The sequence below is a fragment of the Saccopteryx leptura genome, chromosome 10 (assembly GCF_036850995.1).
Source record: "Saccopteryx leptura isolate mSacLep1 chromosome 10, mSacLep1_pri_phased_curated, whole genome shotgun sequence".
Lineage (NCBI taxonomy): Eukaryota > Metazoa > Chordata > Mammalia > Chiroptera > Emballonuridae > Saccopteryx > Saccopteryx leptura.
Window position 1 is genome coordinate 32,208,308 of NC_089512.1, and position 19,985 is coordinate 32,228,292.

General features: G+C 36.5%; 1 protein-coding gene across 3 annotated transcripts in view; it reads left to right on the top strand.

The window, feature by feature from the left end:
- TBC1D5 (TBC1 domain family member 5) overlaps positions 1-19,985 on the top strand; it is a 495,717-nt gene that overhangs the window by 304,619 nt on the left and 171,113 nt on the right. For all 3 annotated transcript variants that reach the window (XM_066350480.1, XM_066350479.1, XM_066350482.1), the window contains one exon: positions 994-1,166. In XM_066350480.1, the coding sequence (XP_066206577.1) occupies positions 994-1,166 (173 nt within the window). The remainder of the gene's footprint in view (positions 1-993; positions 1,167-19,985) is intronic.

A 19,985-nucleotide genomic window follows, 5' to 3' on the forward strand; every position in this document is an offset into this window, starting at 1 on the left:
CCTTGCCAAGATTTGAATATATGGGAGGCCCTCGAGAGTCGTAGGTTATGAACTCGGATAGGGAAGCCTTTGGGAAGGGGTTTTGGTTGAAGCACTGTGTATGATTAAGATCACCCAGGGAATTGCACAAAGACCAGAACTGTGTGGAAAGGCAACATTTGTGGTGGAGAAACAATTTGAGTAGAGAAGTAGACTGAGGATGAGTCATAGGCAGAAAGTCAGAAGAGTGATGCCCTAAATTCTCATTTTGGAGAGAAATAGAAATTAACATCAGAAGAAAGGTCAGACATAATGTATTTGAGGAAACCCACAGATTTTAGGAGGTAGTTGAAGTTTACATGAAGCATGATAAGGAGTCACAGATATAGCATTCTTACTGTGAAACATGGGCAGGGATGTCGTTGGCCCCACATAAATAATTTTTTTAAATCAGCTATATTTTGGTCTGGAGAGTTTTTAAATCTGTTCTACTTAGGTATTTAAATGATCAAAGGACAGTTAGAGCACATCTTGTTTTCTACTGGTTTTCTTTATTTTTTGACTTTTGTAGTTGTGAGAGCTCAAAGTAAAACAGTGTTCATTTGCTCTTTTTCAAATTTAAGTTTTATGCTACAGGAAATATGTTTTGATTAGCATATTACATTTAGGTACTGTGGCTAATTAGACAAACTGGTCATGGACAAGTAGACTAGTTCCCATCACTACCTCTAGCCAAAATTGTCTTGGAATACATAATGTCACAAGAGAAACTGGTCAGGGGAACACAGATAGGAAATATTTTAGAAGGCATTTCCTGGCCTTGAAGTTAGGAGCACAATCATCTGTGTGACGATCAGCATATGATTCCACATTATAAGTACTTGTCATAGGTGATTTAAGTAGTCGTCGGTTCTTATTTAAACTCCCATCGATAAATATATTCTGGAATGATGTCCATATACTTATTAATTTCATACTGAAATATAATACATGCTTCATTTTTCCTGTTTTTAGGGGAAAGAAACACTGATGACTCCCATCCCTTTTGCTAGACCGCAGGACTTAGGGCCAACAATTGCTATTGTTACTAAAGTCAACCAGATCCACGATCATCTCCTGAAGAAGCATGACATCGAGCTTTACATGCACTTGAACAGACTAGAAATTGCACCACAGATATATGGGTTGTAAGTATTAACGTGTAAATTTCAGTTCTCCCTGGTTATGACTTACGATGATTTCTCTATGTCTCAGCTCCACAGGAAAGAGCAGGGACTGTTCCAGCACCACTTCACTTCATACGTCTTTTCTGTCCTGTGTGCCAGGCTCTGTACTCATGGCTTCCACATGTGATATTTCATCTGTTACCCCCACCAGGCCTGTTAATGGGGTGTTACCGCTTTGTTGCAGAGGGAGAAACTAAGGCCTACACGTATTAAACAGTAAAGTCATAATTCAAATCCAAGCAGGATTGGCTTCATAATCTGCAGAGCCCAGTGCAGAATAAAAATGGACAACCTCTGTAAAAAACCAGTATAGATTTCAAGGTGGCCACAGCAGGTCATTAAACCTAGCATTTTAAAAAGTACAGGGTCACACAGGTCATGCCCACATGGAGCCAGTCCTGAACACAAACAATTCTATGAGATACCCATGTTCTTTTCATTTTATTGTATGGTCTTCTGTTCTACCCTCAGCAGTGCATTTTGAAAAGTAATGTCAATGCCCCTCACAATGAATATAATACACGTGACAATGTTTATAACAGGCTATAGCAGAAGATAGGGAGGCAGTCACTCCTTAGATATGTGTGTGTGTGTGTGCGCATGTGTTTTCATTTGGTGGCTTATGAAGTGAGTAGGCAAATTAACAAGGTAATAGTTTTAATAAGTGAATTGTGTAGTACTACAAACAACAAAAAGACCCTTTATATTGAAACAATAGCACATTCATATCTATGAATTTCTAGGCAATTCTGCGATAGATATTTCCTGTAAATTCCATCTCTCAATTAGGTAGAACGTGGAAAATTGAAAAGATATCATTGAGATGTACATAGTAGATGTTCAGTATATTTGAATTCATTATTTGAATTACAGAGAATCTTGAACAAGCTAAAGGTTTAGGACCAGTTTAGTCCAAAGTAAAGAATATCAGTGAGTGTTTTTCTATGTACTCATTTTACCTGGATTTTTTCATTAACAGTCTTTCTTCTCTGGGACTCCTAACGATAACTGAAGATGTCTGCTTTCCTGTTTTTAATGATGCTTTGTATCTTGAAATATAGGAATAAGTACCCATGATCTTGAATGTTATACAATAACTTGTTTATTAATGCTATTATTTTATATGTGTAAGTGCTTCATCTCCTGGATAATAGTAGCTGATTTTTCTGTTAGGAAATGTTAAGTCAACTTACTGTTAGGTTAAACAAAGTTATTTTGAAATTCAATGTTCACTACTTTCTAAGTGATATTATTATAAATAATATTTCCTAAATATTTTTCATTAACCTTATGAAAGATTACTCCTGTTTCAGTTAGAATGAAGTTTCCCTTGCTTTAATTCAAATAATTAACATCTTGAGTTGTCTTTTGCTTTTTAATTATTGATGAATATCAGACTTTTTGGAAATTAAGTTCTCTGGAGGCCTGTCAGTGCACACTGCCAGGTTTCCGAAGTAGAACACTGACGGCATCATTTCCATCTCTCCCAGGTAACTTCTAGGAGTTGGTGCTTTTGCTTTTTTCTATTCTTAGATTTTACTATGAGAATAAGAATTGCCTTTGACTTCATCACTTTGGTGTTATTTTTGTGCAGAAGCCTCTAACATATTTATATTAGTATATGATTCCATCCCTGGGTACATACTTGTCATGCATTCAGAAAGCCTCAATCATAGCAGATTCAGTATAAAGCTTCAGTACTGTTTTCACTTAATACTATTTCTAAAGAGAACAAAAATTCAAGTTTAAAAATAACCATTTTTCCTAGGCTCAAGGAACTGTGCTTTATTATCACCTTAAATATATTGAATCTCTATATTTTCAACTACATTTCATACTTTGGTATAAATAGAATACATAATAAGCATCTGTGGGATATGCAATTAATGTCACTTTTGAGGAAAGACCCTTATATCACACTTGGGCTTTGACATTCTTAAATTATGAGCTCTTTACAACACTCATGGGATAAATTTCATCTCTCCCAAATGTTTATTATACATCTTCTATTTCCCTTATTGTCTACTTTCTGGATTAGCAGTTGTTTTGCTGTGGTGGTTTAGAATAATTTAATTGGGGAGGTTTTGGTTATTGATAAATAATCTGCTTAATTTTGTGATATAATTTAAGAATATTTATATCACAGTATATTTGTCCTAACACATATCACAGTGTAATTATGTGCGACTACTAAGTTTTTATAAACTATATTTGAAATACAAACATATGGTAAAAAATATAACTCTCAGTCATTAACGTCAGTATAATTACCCACCTTAAAAATTCTGTCTCTCAACAGTTTAAGCAAAATGCTTCCTATTCTAAGCACAGTTAATGATTGAGATATTCTTTTCTTTTCAGTGAACTTTATCTTATACATTAAATGTAAAAACAAGAACGAGGGATTAGAAGGTAAAGATCCAATGATACCTTGTTGTCATACACCACTAGATACCTCCCCCTCCAGAATTACTCCTTTGGAAAAAGCTGAATATTTTTTCTTCTAATATATGGAGAATTGTCATGATTAAGAATTATGGAGAAGAATAAATTAAATTATTTGAAATAATGATTAATAATTGTTAATATTTATTGTTTTCTGTGGGCGAGGACCATATTGATAGCTTTTACATAGATGATTATTTTATTTATCCTCATAACATACTAAGATAGGTACTGTTATTATTGCCATTTTTAGATGAGGAAATTAGGGCTTACAAAGGCTTATTTAGATCAATCAGCTACCAAGAAGCTGAGCCAGACTGTGAACTCTTGAGTCTGCATTCACAGTCTACAGCGATTGGATTCTGTCTGTGAGTGTGGTAGAAAACGAAGCTCCCACAGGAGCTGTGTGTGAGGTTGGAGCAGGAGCCAAGCTCGCGGTGACCAGATGAGCAGAAGACCAGGCCGGTACAAGGCCTGGAATCAGGCAAGTCTTGTTAGCATTGAGCAGAAGCCAGGCTCCTAAGGAGGAAATAGGAAATCGAGGGTATTGGAAAGTCCCAGGCCCATAGCCATGCCAAGGATTAGGACAAAAGGAGCTTAGGGTCTTCCACACACAGGTACCATTAGAGAAAGTATAGCTAAAATAGTAAGTCTAAGGCTTACATTTTCTTGTTCAGGTCCAATACACTAAGTCCTCATTTAATGTTGATAGGTTCTTGGAAACCAACTTGAAGCAAAACGATGAATAACAAAACCATTTTACCAAAGGCTAGTTAATATAAATATAAACGTGAGTTAAGTTCCTGCAGCATATTTTTGGTCACTAAAACATCACCTAACTTCTCAATAAAGACTCAAAACACTTCTAATATTAATCATTCAAATAATTTTAAGAAGGATTAATAAAAATGAGTAAGATGATTATTTTTCAACCTAGTTATTCCAGTTCAGGGTCGCAGGTGGCCGGAGCCTACCCCTGCAGCTCAGGAAACGAGTTGGGAACAAGGCTGGACAGACACCCTTCAGCTGCAGGGCTGCCACTTCCACACACCCACGCCCAGATGGGGGCAGTTTAGACATGCCAGTTCACCTACGGTGCCATCTTTGGGATATGGGAGAAAACCAGAGTACCCAGATGAAACCCTTGCAGACATGGGGAGAACATGCAGACTCCACACTGATAGTGGCCTTGGCTGCAAATTGATCATTTTTTTCCTCATCAACGGTGTAATGAAATGACACGAATGAGATGACGTTATTCGAGGACTTGACTTGCTGTTCTCGCCTTGTTTAGGTTAAGCTGCTGAATAGTAGAATGAGGAAATGGGGAGAGAGGGATAAGGGTCGTTCTCTTAAATTTTACCTGCAAAAGAGTTAATTTGATTTAATAAAAGAAGCAGAATCAGTACTGACAATATAACCATGAGTTTTAAGATAGACAAAGGCCAAATAGGAAAAGTTGTATCCAGTCACACATGTGCAAGTTTAGGAAAGGTACCACCCACATGCCTTTCTAGCTAAAGATGTTCTCTACTCACCAAACAGATTCAGGTATGGATGTGCCGAGTGTGGAGTTTCTGTGGGACCATGGATATACAATAGACAGTTGAATTATAAGGTCTGGAGCTTTGGACAGAGGTTTGGAAATACTGCTTTGATAGTTTGCACACTACATGATGCTAATAGAAATTGCTGGTAATGTGAGAGGGACAAAGACCAATTCCTAAGAAATATCCACCCATGGGTATCTGACTTTTGACAATGTAAAGCATTAAAAGATTTGGTATAATTAGTGATGAAAGTAAATCATTGTAGTTTCTGTGTTTGAGAGACAAGACTGGAAACAAGGATCCCACCTACGAGGGCCTTGCTATCATCTGGGTAAGAATTTCTGGTAGCAATGAAGGAAAGGCGATTAAAGAAATATTTTAGGTCCTGGCCGGTTGGCTCAGTGGTAGAGTGTTAGCACAGCATGTGGATGTCCTGGGTTTAATTCCTGGTCAGGGCACACAGGAGAAGCAACCATCTGCTTCTCCACTCCTCCCCTTCTTGCATCTCTCTCTCTCTTTCTCTCTCTCTCTCTCTCTCTCTTTTTCTCCTGCAGCCATGGCTCGATTGGAGCAAGTTGGCCCCAGGTACTGAAGATGGCTCTTGGCCTCTACCTCAGGTGCTAAGAATAGCTTGGTTGTCGAGCAGTGGAGTAGTGTGCTACATGGGCAGAGCATTGCCCAGTAGGGGGCTTGCTGGGTAGATCCTGATTGAGGTGCTATTGGGAGTCTGTCTCTGCCTCCCCTCCTCTAAAATATAAAATAAAAATAAAATGAAGAAATATTTTATAGTTAGATTCTATGATTTGGTAATTACCCAAAACATTTACATTATAAAACTTTTAAATAGGTTTATGAACTTTGAGAAACCAGGGATGTCCAATATGATCTTGGACTGCGATAGCTAAAAGGACTATAACATATATATATATATATATATATTGCTCACAAAAATTAGGGGATATTTCAAAATGAATATGAAGTGATAAAATATCCCCTAATTTTTGTGAACAGTATATTTGGAAATTCAATGTTTATATAGACTAAGACTTTTTCTCTCTAAAACACTGCTCATAGTTTGACATTTTTTTCAATTAAATGGCTTCTTCCACTAGTGTTCTTCATCCTAGTAATTATATAAGCTAATGAAAACAATCAAAAAACAAATGATGCCATTTTTGTTTAATATATTTGAATAGCTTTAAGTGCTTCCCAAATATCTAACTTCTAACAAGAAGTATTTAAAATGAACATTAAAATGCTTCTGAAGTCTGTGGCATATACATTTTTATTCTAAACATTTTAATTCTGCAACTAAGACCTCATTTATTAAATTATACTTGCTTATTAAAATATTTGATTTATTAAAGATCAATATGTGTAATATATGCTCAAAAATTCCTGCAAGTATGTGATTAAGTCACAGTTTTGTAATTTATATTTCTGATTAAGAATTGAAGCTATTGGAACACAAAACATACTACACACCTGAGAAATACTGACATGCTAAAGACTGCTAAGTCAGAATATTTTATGACAGAACATACCCCCCCCCCCCAACGCCAACACCATTTCAGGTACCTACAGTAGTCCTCACCTTTCGGTTCTAGATAGTAAACAATGCAAGTCTCTGCCAACCCCAGTCTTAAACTCACTAACAAGACCAGGAGCAAGGGTGAGGGGTCAACCTCAGGCTATAGCAACATTTCCCAAAGAAAGTCTGGTAAAACTGGCTTTATAACTTTACAGCTGTTGTGGTGTCTTTTACTGAATGTAAGTATACAAGAAAAACAAGTAATTGTCCCCAAACTTTATACATACAAAATGTCATCTAAAGAAGGTCATTTATAAAAAACACTCACCAGAAATATAATGTCAGAGTTGCTTGTAAATCACTGTGGGACAATGGAATGTCTTCTTTAAGCTATCTGGTTTAAGAACAGAGTGATATAACTGAAAATCCAATATTGTCCTTGTGTCTATTAACCAACAATCTGTTTAGGTTGGAAAGGAAATAATTTTTATCTTTAAATCAAACTGTAGGTTCTAAAGCATGAATGAAGGAGAAATGTTCAGGACTTATTGGGAAATATAGTTAAGTGTGGGGTAAAATCTTGGCATTATTAATCATCTTTCATATTCAGTTTCTCTCCCTCATTCTCATACTTAGTTTCTTTTAATCTATGGGTCTGGTTATTTTTCTACTCTCCAACTCTTTCCATAACCAAGTAATACAAGGGCAAATTGAATATCTACAGCTAATTGCCACAATAAGCTCTTTTCTATTGGTAATTCATGTATGATGTCATAGTCCATTATTAAGTATACCTTGTATTTAACTTGTATAATTTACATCAGTGATTACAGTGTGTGTCTTTGATAGGTCTTTGGCCAGACTTAAGCTTCTACCCTTACTTTTTTTTTTTTTTTTTACCTCTAGGGACTCTACTTAATATGTGAGAAGCCCTTTACGGGAGTTATCAGTGCAGTACTTCAGCCATGCCTGTCAATGCCAGGCTTTCTAAAGAAGTGTCTCTTGACTAGTCTGTAAGACATTTGAGATTACTAATGCATCTTATATGAAAATTCTAAACTGTTTTTCTGACTTTTGTAAAATTATTTTAAGGACAGTCTTTTACATTATATATAAATTTATATAACCCATAATACCAAGACAGAATCCTGCATTCCCACCATTAGCTCTTCCCTCAAATGTTAGGAAGATGATGAGCTAGCTTAATGAAGAGACCCCTCAACTAAGCTCATAATTTTATAACTTGCTAATTGCCAGTGGTTGTCAAATCATTTAAGAAAATTTATCATTTATTACACTCTATTTAAAAGGACAAAAAAAAAAATGAGACCTCTTCTACCACAAACTCTAAGGAAATCTTTTTCATTTTCTTTTACTAATTAGGGATAACAGATGAAACACTGGTAGAGCTTGTTGCTTTATACTTATTTTTACTTTTGGCTACTTTTATTCTTCATCATGTGTTTCATTATTCTCTCCACTTTCTTATTTTAGTACTTTCAAATAGATCTGACCCAGAATTTAAGTACAGAAAAAGAAATATGTCTGTAATTCAGTTTGGCTTATCCATGTACATTTTCTTTCTAAAAAATGTACCTTAAAATCTCTCTCTAATAAAAATAATGCTTTTATTTTCATTGTACTTCAATTATTTTTTTGAGAGAGAGACAGGAAGAGGGAGAGATGAGAAGCATCAACTCGTAGTTGCGTCACTTCAGTTGTTTACTGATTGCTTCTCATATGTGATTATTTGATTGCAGAGCCATGAAACCTAAAAATATTGCCTAACCTCATGTTTCAGGTTGTTCATCACATTTGGCTCTAATTGGAAGTGTTAGTGACTTGTATGAATAAAAGTCATCCTCAAAACACACCACTGGGATTCTATGGGAGGTATACAAAAAGACTACCTTGGGCTCTGAAGGAATAGTTTTACATAAACATTTTGGTATCTTTGTGTAAAAAAAGAACCAGTTTTATTATTTTCCAGTCACATGCACTATGTATTTTATTATGAATGTGTGAAAAATCAATGTTAAGTATCATACAGCAAAGCCAAAACAATACACTTGATACTACTTGATGATAAACGTTATATTCTTAAATACTACTTTAAAATAAAACTATGGATTACCTAAAAGAGAGAATTCAGTCTGAGGTGGCTCTCTTTGCCTACAAGATACTGATTCACCCAGAGACATATTTGAATGAATTTTGTTCTCTACTTGATCCATTTTAATTGGCCACAGACTCCTGAAAGTCCGTGTTTATTCTTAAAACAATTGGGAGCGTGCGGGAGCCTAGAGAGCCATAAATAGAACAGTGTACTTGAAGGACTGGTGGACACTGACAGAGAGGGGTTCTGGCTCCTGAGCAGCCATAAAACTAGCTGAGCCAATAAACTGCCGTACCTTCTTTTGAACATAAGCTGGAAGCTCTAAGATCTGGGGACAATTTGGAAGAGTTCTATAAAAACCTTGGCTGATAAGAAAACAACTAAAGGGAAACGGTAAAGGGAGAGAAACTGTACTATGCCTTGGATTGCATGCCACAGTCCAGTTGGCCAGATTTGGATTTTTCAGCTATTGCCCAGCTGGTGAACAGTTCAAAACTGTTTTAGGTCATGTGATCCCATTGTAGCCAATTGAGTGGTTTGGCAGACAACAACCTTGTAAATATCTATTCACACAAATTGTATGCATACTGCGTTTGTCCATGGGCATTCTCTGCTTGTCTGTATTGATGATATCATATCCACAGAGATGGAGGGGTAAATTGTGTGTATAGGTTCATACCTGGATATTTATGCACAGTAATTGTGTACTTTGATTCCTTGTAGGAAACAGAATGGTAGGAATAATCTAGTTAAGTCAGTTTCTATGGGGATTTTTTTTTACTCCTTTTTTCATATTTCCTCTAGTTGTAAAAATTACAGTGATTACACATCATAAAGCCTATCTGTAATAAAACGCATCAGCTGGCCAAGGTTTTCATCGCTCACTCAATAATCCATTAATACAGCAACGCTGCCCAGGCATCTTTATAATACCAACTCGGAGGTAATTTTAATCAGCTAGACCAGCTGGTATTTAACAGCAGCTGCTGGAGACACCACAAATATACTCAATAGCTGACATCTTTATTTGCAGTTTTTCAAGGGGAGAAGAGATTCTCCTGTGGTTACTTGTATTAAGCATTTAAAAGAAGATGTAATGTATACAGGGGTTTATACCTAAATGAGAAGGGGGAGGAATTAATGGTAAAACAAAAGTGATAAATTTTATCGGGAGGAGAGGTTCGTGAAGGAAGAAACTGCTCAGCTGACCAAGAAGACATTGGCTTTGGGTGTGCTACAGACCTTTTCCCAGTTACATTTACATTAATCTTGGGGATCACTAGCACTAAAAATGGAGTCTGTTGTATGTAGCACCCTTACATCCTTCTAAGCCAGATGTGTATTGTCCTTGACTACATAAAGCTGTGAAAAATAATTTGATTCTGTGAAAGTGATCCATTAATGTGCATGTGTTGTCTCAGCTACTGCATGCCATGTCCTTTTGTTTTTGTTGTGAATATATTTTTATTCATGTTCAACTTTGATTTTAAATGAAAGGAACCATCATCAATATGCACTGTCTAGTAGTAAATACGGAATGCTGTTTCACATTGATGTGTATGAGCATGTGCGGGGGAAACAGGCATTGATCGGCAACATGAAGTTAACAGTCACAAACCCATTATAAATAAAAATTTAATTACACTTGGGGGAGCTTGGCTTACAAAGCTCAGAAATCCATAATGGAACTTGCTGGTGGTAAATGCCTGATCTGTTTGTTAAACTCCACTGTTCCCATCCCCTTTCTCATCTTCTTTTAGAAAATACTGACATCTCTACTGATTAGAAAGTGGTGAAGAGAACTGACTCTCTGATTTATAAAATATGTTGCCTTTGCCTCCTGGGTGAGAATCTTACCTTTTGGTTGAATGAGTAAACGAGGAGAACTAGTGTAAATAGGAAAAAGAAAAGGTGTAGTTAGAAAAATAGAGGTCTTTCAAGACAGTGCCTTAGTTACCATCTTTCTAAATGACGGCTTTGCATACAGATACTTGTATATTGAAACATGTTGATGATATAAATGTCATATGCTTATGTGAACAGAAGTTAAGTGGTTTTTTTCATCTTCGTAGAAAATTTGTGTCGTTTTCTCTAAGACTGATTTCAAAATTAAAGTAAATATAAAATAATAGAGTTATGGGCCTTGTATACTTGGGATAGAAATAGTTTTATTATTTCTGACTCTTGTTGAGCAATCAAATGTTCTTTTCTTATGTTAATAGTCCTTGCTGGGAAATGAAGCATTACAACCCCCCAAAAAAGTGAAATGTGTTCCATGTTTAAGTGCACTTGTGTACTGAATTATCAGAGGTTAACAAATTCCATTGTTAACACCAAGTCTTTTGCAGGTAGTTCCATTTATCAGTGCCACCGATTCTCTTTTTTTTCCAGAGCCAAATAGTGATCTGTCTGTGTTGGACTATGATTGATATTTAAAATTAAAATCCAGTGACAGAACGGATTACTGAGATAGCAATTTGAATTTGAAAATTACTTAGCAAGCATTTTTTTTCTGTTATTTGTAGTGAAAACAGTCTGTTTAAGTTTGTTTAGTGTGTTTGACAACAGACAGTTTGATATATTGCTGGGCACAGCGGTAGGTTGGACTTGAGTAGTATTAGCTCTCAGTGTTTTGATTAATGGTAATTGTTTCGATGAAAAGGCATGTTTTACGTACAACTCATAGTCCTGGAAAACAGAAGTCAACTTGCAAGATCCATAATTACTGTTCCGAGTTAGCATATAAAAAGGGCAGGAAGAAGTACCACTGCAGTAGCACAGTAGGATTTTTTTCTTTTGCTTTGTATTGTAGTTAGAGACTGTTCTTTATGTCAGAATATAAATCTTCTGTTATTTATCTTTTGTTCAGTATTTGAAGTTGATTTATGACACATTTCTGTATGCCATAATTTAGTTTGAATCCTACACCAAGGTGAAATTTCACCTGTCTCTACAGTAAAAGGAACTGTATAAGGGACCCAAAGCAACCGATGTAGGTATAGATTAAATATTTTTTCCTATTTTTCTCTAGTCTTGCTCTCACCTTAAAAGAAAGCAACTTAGAATACAATTAGAAGGTTTATTTTAACAATTCAGAGATGTCTATTGCCAGTTTAAACAAAACATTTTACATATCATTAAGGTACATAAACCTAGGGAAAATAAAAGGTAATTTTTATTTGAAGAAATACATTTAAGGACATAACTTTTGTCGGCATAGAAACTATCAGAGTAATGCCTTTGTAACACCTTTCATTCTTGCATATGGGATTATATACATATGTGAAATACATGTACATATACATTATCTGCCCACAAAATGCATAATGGTCAATTTTAGGTTATGAATAGGTAGAAATTGATTTTAAATGAGTATCCTTACCTTTAGCATGAACAAAGAAAAACCACTTTCACATAAAGACTCGGAAAGAGGGTGGGAGAAAATAGCCTTACCATATTTAAGCATTCTTGTTTTAAGACAGAAAATGTATAAGTGGGAGGCAGTGCTACGGTTTTTTTATTTTTATTTTTTCCCCTTTCTCCCTACTAAAGAATAAACTAGGTAATGTAGTAAATGTAATCAGAATGTTCTTAAAAGTGGCATAAATGACAAACATGTTTGTGAAACCAAGATGAGAATCAGTATTTGCACAACAACCCTCTCTTACTGATTTTTTTTAAAGAAGCATAGACATTTTTAATCTATTGGGAAATTTTCAAAATATATATACTCAGAAACTTAGTATGATACTTTAAAAAATAAGAGTCCTCCCTGGTAGTTGCAGGATTTTAGGTTTCTATTAATTTTAGAGCACTGGCATAAATAATAACATACCTTGTGCATAACCGTATATAAATCATGTCCTTCAGTCTGTGGTGAAATCTGCAGTGCAGACACTTAGGGTGTTACTCTTTATATCTAAAAGGGAACGATGCTGCTCCACAGTAGCCTGGATTGAAATGCTATTTGTCAGGTTGTTTATTCCAAGCAAAATTAAAATTAATAAATGGTTGTGCAATGCATGCCTAAGCCTTTGACATAAAAATAAATATAATTTTTTAAAAAATTATTTCTCGTAGTTAACAACCATGTGTCATTGTGGTGTCTTTTATTGAAAGGAACTTTATTTAAGTAGCATAAACTTGTTGGATGGGCTTCAATTAAATGATGATTTGTTAATGCAAATGTGTAGCGAATGACGGTAGTACATCTGTCTCTTCATCCATAGGCCATTACTGTGCCGCGTTAGCGCATGATTGTAAAAAACGAGAAATCATTATATGCAGGTAGTACATATTCAATCAATTCTGACCTTATGTCTCTGGCGAAATAAAAAAAGTATTCAATGTAAATGATATTTAGTCTGAATAACAAAAAAGCAGCTCTTTGACTCTCTGTGACTCAAGCTGTTAGGTGATGTGGAGTGACTGCAGTTGAGGATGGATGGTTGGTGTTGGGGGGGGGGGGGCGTCACTTGAGTCCTTCGTCATTCCCCGCCATGCACTCCTCCAACCCAAATTATATTTTAAGTTCTGTTTTATTTTCCTTTTTCAAAATTTTATTTTTGAGAGTAATTTGTAGGACAGTTGTGAGAAATGGGCAGTGATGACCACCAGCATGAGCATGTTAAGCAAGCAGTGACAATTAATACAACAACAAAAAAAATTGTACAATTAGCTTCAGCTTCATAAGTGTCTAATGAGCCATTTGTCAGTCTTTTGGTGAAATAAACTACTCTATCTTAATTCTCCACTCTTGCAGCAAATAAATAAAAGTTATGAAACACCCGGGCACCAATAAAATATAATTTATTTCATAGGGCATGACAGAACTCTTTACATATCTAAAATGAACATGTTATTTACAAATGACTTGTGATACTCACATAAACCATGGATCTGTGTGCTAACTGCTTTCATTATAGAGATATGCATTTTTTTTCTGATTGTTGAATCATTTAAACGTATCATTACTCCTAAAGGCATGTGAGTTAAAGTGACTCCTCCTGGTGTGATTAACTCATGAGGCCAAAAGGAACCTCAGAAATGAGCTATTCTGCAGCTGAAGACATTAAGAGTTTACAGGAAAGGACAAAACAATAATTTTCATTTGGGAACCTCTCAGCCCTCTGCTGATTATCTTCCTGCCCTCCTTTATTTTTAGGAACCTCAGTCTCTCAAAAGTTTTTCATCATCACTATCTATCACTCAAACAGAACAACATTGTAAGCTTCTTTCGCTTCTATTTTGTACTAGCTTAAAAGTTGTAATCGACATGCTGTGAAAGTGTACAGTATCTTTGAAATGAAACTCCAGATATTTTTAAAATAGCAACTAGCTGTTTTAAACAGAAGAAGAATACACAGATTGTTTTTCAGAATAGCATATACTGTGGTTATTCAGTGTAGTCCCTGAACCGGCATGATCAGCATCATCTCAAAGATTCTAGTGAGAAATGTGGATTCTTCAGCCCTTAAGAGCAGACGCTGAGAGGGGTCCAGGAATCTAACAAGCCCTGCAAGCAATTCTGATGTTCACTGAAGTTTGTGAGCCACTGATACATATTGATAAAATCATGGAAGCAAAAATAAACATTATAAGACATTTATGAATCCCTGATATATGTATAGAACCCAAATGAAATCAGGCAAATTTTAACTTCAGGTAATTTCCATGAGATTCAGTTCATCTCATTTCTAACTCTTCTTGATTGGTTCATTGCTACTTTTCCCTCCTCTTTCTCTTTCTCTGTTTTAAATATACCTTCTTTTCTACCAATTTTGCAAGGTAATGACAATGCTTTCAGGCAAATTCGAAGTTACTCAGCCTGCCACCATCCTATCCCTACTAATCAGTTTACAGTCTACAATTTAGGGACGCTAGTATTTGATGGTTACTATTTTATTTCACCTTTTAAGTTTAAACTTACAGTATTTCAAAGCTATTAATAGAGAGTCCACTTAGAATGAAGAGAGAAGGTTTCTTTCAGTGGCAGCCTGGTAAATCTAGCGAGGAGTAGTAGTCAGTCATCTGTAAACATTTTGGGGGTCATGTACCCCCAAAATGTCTGAAGAGGGATCATTAGGACTTATGGCTTTACACCTGCAGCCAGAATGATGAGCTGTTGTTACTAATAGCTATAGCTTAACCCAAAAATGACCCTCTATTCTAAGGTAGAGAGTGGCAAGTGAAATCAGAAACCAGCCTGGAAGAATTTGAGTAAAGGTAAACTAGAACCAATGGTAATTATAGGCAGTTTTGTTTAAAAGGCATTTCTATGTCCCTTGCTACTCAAAGTGTGGTTCATTGACCAGCCACACTGCCTCACCTGGAAGCGTGGTGGAAGTGCGGAATCTCGGGCCCACCCCTCGCTAGCCTACTGATGAAGAATTCACATTTTAACAAGATGTTCGGGAGAGTTTCATGCACATTCAAAATGGAGAATCACTTGCTTAGTACATCAGCAGGCAGGGGATTGGGTCAAAGATTGATGGCAAAGGCATATAGTTAAGCAATGTCACACTTTTATATGGAGATGAATTCTATGTGGCTGATAGTTCCGAGGGGGTTTTCAACAAATGCACAATGCTATTGCGGTTATAGGGGGAATTATTTTATTGGCCCGACCTACTTGATTTTGGAATAAATCCAATATGGAAATATGAAATTTGATTAATGATTTTTAAATTTTATTTGTCTCTTCCCCAGAGGAGAAGTTAGAGTTCAAGGTGATATTATAAGTGTGAAGGGGGCCACAACTGAGGGATACTTAAGATTTAAATTTAAACTCTAAAAAGAATTCTGAGCTTAGACTTTCTTAATCTGGTTTTTAAAAACTGGTAAAAAGGGTTTGGATCTTGACATTTAAAATATTTTTTAAATTTAGAGTTAATGTATGATATTTTATTAGTTTTAGGTGCACAACACAGTGATTAGGCGTTTGTATATGTACTAAGTGACCCCAGTGGTAGGTCTAGTAACTATGTAGCACCATGCATAGTTACTGCAGTATCACTGACCGGAGTCCTCGTGCTGTCCGCTGCATCCATGCCTTATTCTACAACTGGCAGTTGGTGCTTCTTAGTCCCCTTCACTTTGTCACCCATCCTCCCTACCCCCGCCCATCTGACACCCATCAATTTTTTCTTTGTGTCTCTGAGTTTGTTTCTGTTTTCTTCTTCTTTTTCTTTTTTTTTTAATGATCATTTGGGTTATTTTTACATTCCACATATAAGTGAAATCATAATATTTGTCTTTCTCTGTCAGACTTATTTCACTTACCATAATATCTTCTAGGTCTGTCTATGTTGTCACAGATGTAAAATAATTAATGATATACAGAGATTTTGCTGTAAAGATTTTTGGCAATATTATTTATGATACTAAAAAATTCTAAAGCTTAAATGCTTAAAAAGAGTGGAATTGTTCAATAGCTAATTGTCTGTCTAGACCAGTGGTTCTCAAACTTTTTGAAATCAGGGCACATTTTAATCCTACAAATAATTGTAGGCACACTATATACAAACTTCTGAGAAATATGTGTGTTGGTCAAATAAGTTTGTAAATATGGTATATATGTTTGCTCGCTTACAGTTTGCATTGGGTGTGGGGGATAGGGTGTAAGGAGGCAGGGTCCTTATAGCCTAAGGCTTAGTTTTAAGACTAAGCTCCTCCCCACACCCTTGACTGCTTCGTGGTAGGGGGTGGTGCACTCTTAATAGGAATCCCATTATGCCTCAGATAAGTGACTTTGTATTAGAGACTTCCTTGTTTGTATATTGGATTAAAGGTTTTGATTTCTACACTATAAAATGGGCCTCAGGAGCCCATGCTGGAGGAGAGCAGAGAAAGGCCACGTGGGGGAGAGGAGAAGCAGCCAAGATGGCGGAGTGCTGAAGGAGAAGCCAGTTTATGCAGTTTGTGCAGAGCGGAGGAGATGGGGAACAGAGGTGAATAAGGCTAGTGATATACAAAGCTTTGATTCTAGGAAAACTTGGATAAGTCAGTGGCTTTGGGAACCCTGAATGGAAAAGGAAATGTTTTCCCACTGTGTGTATTTCTTGCCTGCCGAGTACAAGCTAGGATTAAAGCTAATAGCCCACCAGTTCTTGGCTCCATTGTTTCATTATCATATGTCCAAATCAAATGCAAACTTGCATGGGCCAGGTGGCTGTGATGATGGCCGCGGCTACTAGCTTTACAATGTTATAATAATTAAGTCAAATTATAAAGTCCAAGCATGCTTTAATTAAATGAAATAAATATGACAAAATTAAATTTATTCTGCCATTAAAAACATTTTTATGATACTTTTTCGAGTTATGCTTTTTAGAATTTGTAAAAAAGGGGTTAAAATGACAAAACCGTTATCTTTTTATATATATAGATACATTCTTAGTAAGATTTAGTAAATTCAGCAGGTCCTGGCACAAATGTGTTAAGTTTTTTCATTCTTCTGTTTATGAGAAACATGAGCCTGATGTGTCCTAGCGATTTCTTCAATGTTTGGGCATATATTTGAAAGGCAAACTCTCATTTTCTCGCCAATACATTGAAGAATTCCTCTCTTTCTACTCTTAATTGTGTTAAGGGTAGAAAATCCTAATTCACATAAATAGGATGTTGAAAATTGTAGTAAAATGTTAAAAGCTTTTTTAGATATTGCCACACATTCTTTTATAGAAATCCAAAAGGCTTCAAGAGACAATTCCTTATGTTTAATCATCAATTCAAACCCCCACCAAACATATCATTTTAACTTTACACCAGACAAAGGATAGAAGAAACTTGCCTCCAGTCTTTCCAGGGAACATGGGGGGTAGTATAAACAATCCACCACCATACCTTAACAGCCTTTTGCAACCTAATCAGGCAAGTGAGGTGGGGGGTTGGGCAGACTGTCATTGTTCAGCCAATTTCCCACATCTCCGTCCCCTAAAAATCTGAACTCCCAAAACCCTGTTGGTTTTTTGGTCCCCAACAGGAACACATTTCTCTGGAATACCATACGGCGCACCTGGAAATCTCCTAGAGTGCACCAGTGCACCCTGGCGCACACTTTGAGAACCATTGGTCTATACAATAGAATCCTATTCAGCCAACTTTAAATCACTCCTTAGTGATAAGTACTTGCTGACATAGAAAAAAAGGTTACAGTATAATATAATACACATATGAAAATAATCTCATTATAAAATTAATATGTTTATTTTATATGTGCATAGAAATAGAATTGGAAAGCTGTAATCCAAGATTATTTCTGGGCTATGAAATTATGGCTATCTTTTTATCTTTTGCATTTTGCTTATACTTTTATCTCCTAGCTTTGCTGAGACATACAGATTACTTTTGTAATAAGAAAAAATTAATTGTAAAATGTCAACCTTGACATGAGCGAACATATAGAAAATACATTGTCGCTGAGACAATGACTACTTGAAGACCACATGGCGTGCACTGAGGAACGCAAGGGAGACGCAGTCACAATCCCCTATACAGGTTTCATGAGAGGGCCTTGATCCCCAGTCCTTATGGGTATTTATTGATACACACAAAATAGAAGCAGGGACAAGAATGAGAAGAGAATAAGGAAGTCAGGAAGGGAAACTTCTTTAGAGCAGATTAAAGGGCAAGTGAAGTACAGGTAGCTCAAATGTCTCCACCTATTGATTAATCAGAATTGCTAATTCAATCCCTGTTGTGGTGTTCAGCACAGTACTGTGTGCAGTACTTTTGTCAGTAAAGTCACTGTGGCCTTTGCCTCAGGGCACCGAGCTCTGTTTCTGTTCTGTGTTCCTATTCAGGGCCTTAAACCAATTATTTACAATGTAGATAAACATTTCCCTTTAATTTAGCACTTACTGTTTGCTGGTGCTAATTCTAGAAATGTAACTTAAGGAAGTTATCATGAAGTACAGAAGAAGATAGTCCTGTAAATAAAAGGCATGTGAATGTGAATGATTTTTGTGGTCATGAAGGCAGGTCTGCTGGTAGTTAGAAGAGTGGTTATCTATGCTTCACGATAGACCAGCTGTGGGTCAAGCAAGAATAGATACTTGAGAGAGGTTTTGAAGACTTTTCTCATATCCAGTGTAAAAGCAGTGAAGAGAGCACAACTTTGTAGTGTGCAATGAGGAAAAACTAAAATGAAGACTGCATATGGGGATGTGGCCATAAATGATTCTCAGCAGATAGGATTTGAAATGCCGTACTGTGTTTGTGAGACGGGCAGTGCGAGACAGAACGGATCAGATTCACTTTTTAGGAAGATCTGTCTGGCAGCAGAATGGGCCTGTGTATGATGGCAGCCCAAGACAGAGTGGAAAACTGATGGAGTTTCAGGCAGGAAAGATAAGGTCCTTGGTGGTGGAGCTACAGAGGGAAGGATAACTCACAAGTCAAACAGTGATGTATCTTGGCACGCAGGGGTTGGAGCTGGGAGAGGGAGAGTTTAAGGGCAAAGAGCCAGTAACTCCACTCCCATATGGAGGAGACAGAGAGGGTGGGAGGGGGGTAATGATGAGTTCTCTGTCAGATGAATTAAGTTTGAATTGCCTGTTCTCATCTCTGTACTGTTACAGTTGACTGTTATGATTTCTTACTGCAGTTTTCAGCTTGAATATTTATTTTAGAATTATTTGTAGTATTCTGTTAATACCTTCCCAGATACTTTACTTCACTATAAGGTTAAAGGTTTTACTACATTTAAAAATTGTTTATAGGAAAGCACTATAAAATAGTGATTAAGAATATGAGTCAGGGTCCTGACTGGTTAGCTCAATCGATTGGAGCATCCTCCTGAAACACCAAGGTTGCAGGATCCATCTCCCGTCAGAGCACATATAGGAAGCCACCAGAGAATGTATAGCTAAGGCACAACTAAGTGGAACTGTGATAAGGTGCCAAGGAACTGTAAAACTTAGTATTAGCAATGCCATTTTATTTTATTTATTTATTTTTATTATTATTTTTTTCTGAAGTTGGAAACGGGGAGGCAGTCAGACAGACTCCTGCATGCACCCGACCGGGATCCACCCGGCATGCCCACCAGGGGGCAATGCTCTGCCCATCTGGGGCGCCGCTCTGTTGCAACCAGAGCCATTCTAGCGCCTGAGGCAGAGGCCACAGAGCCATCCTCA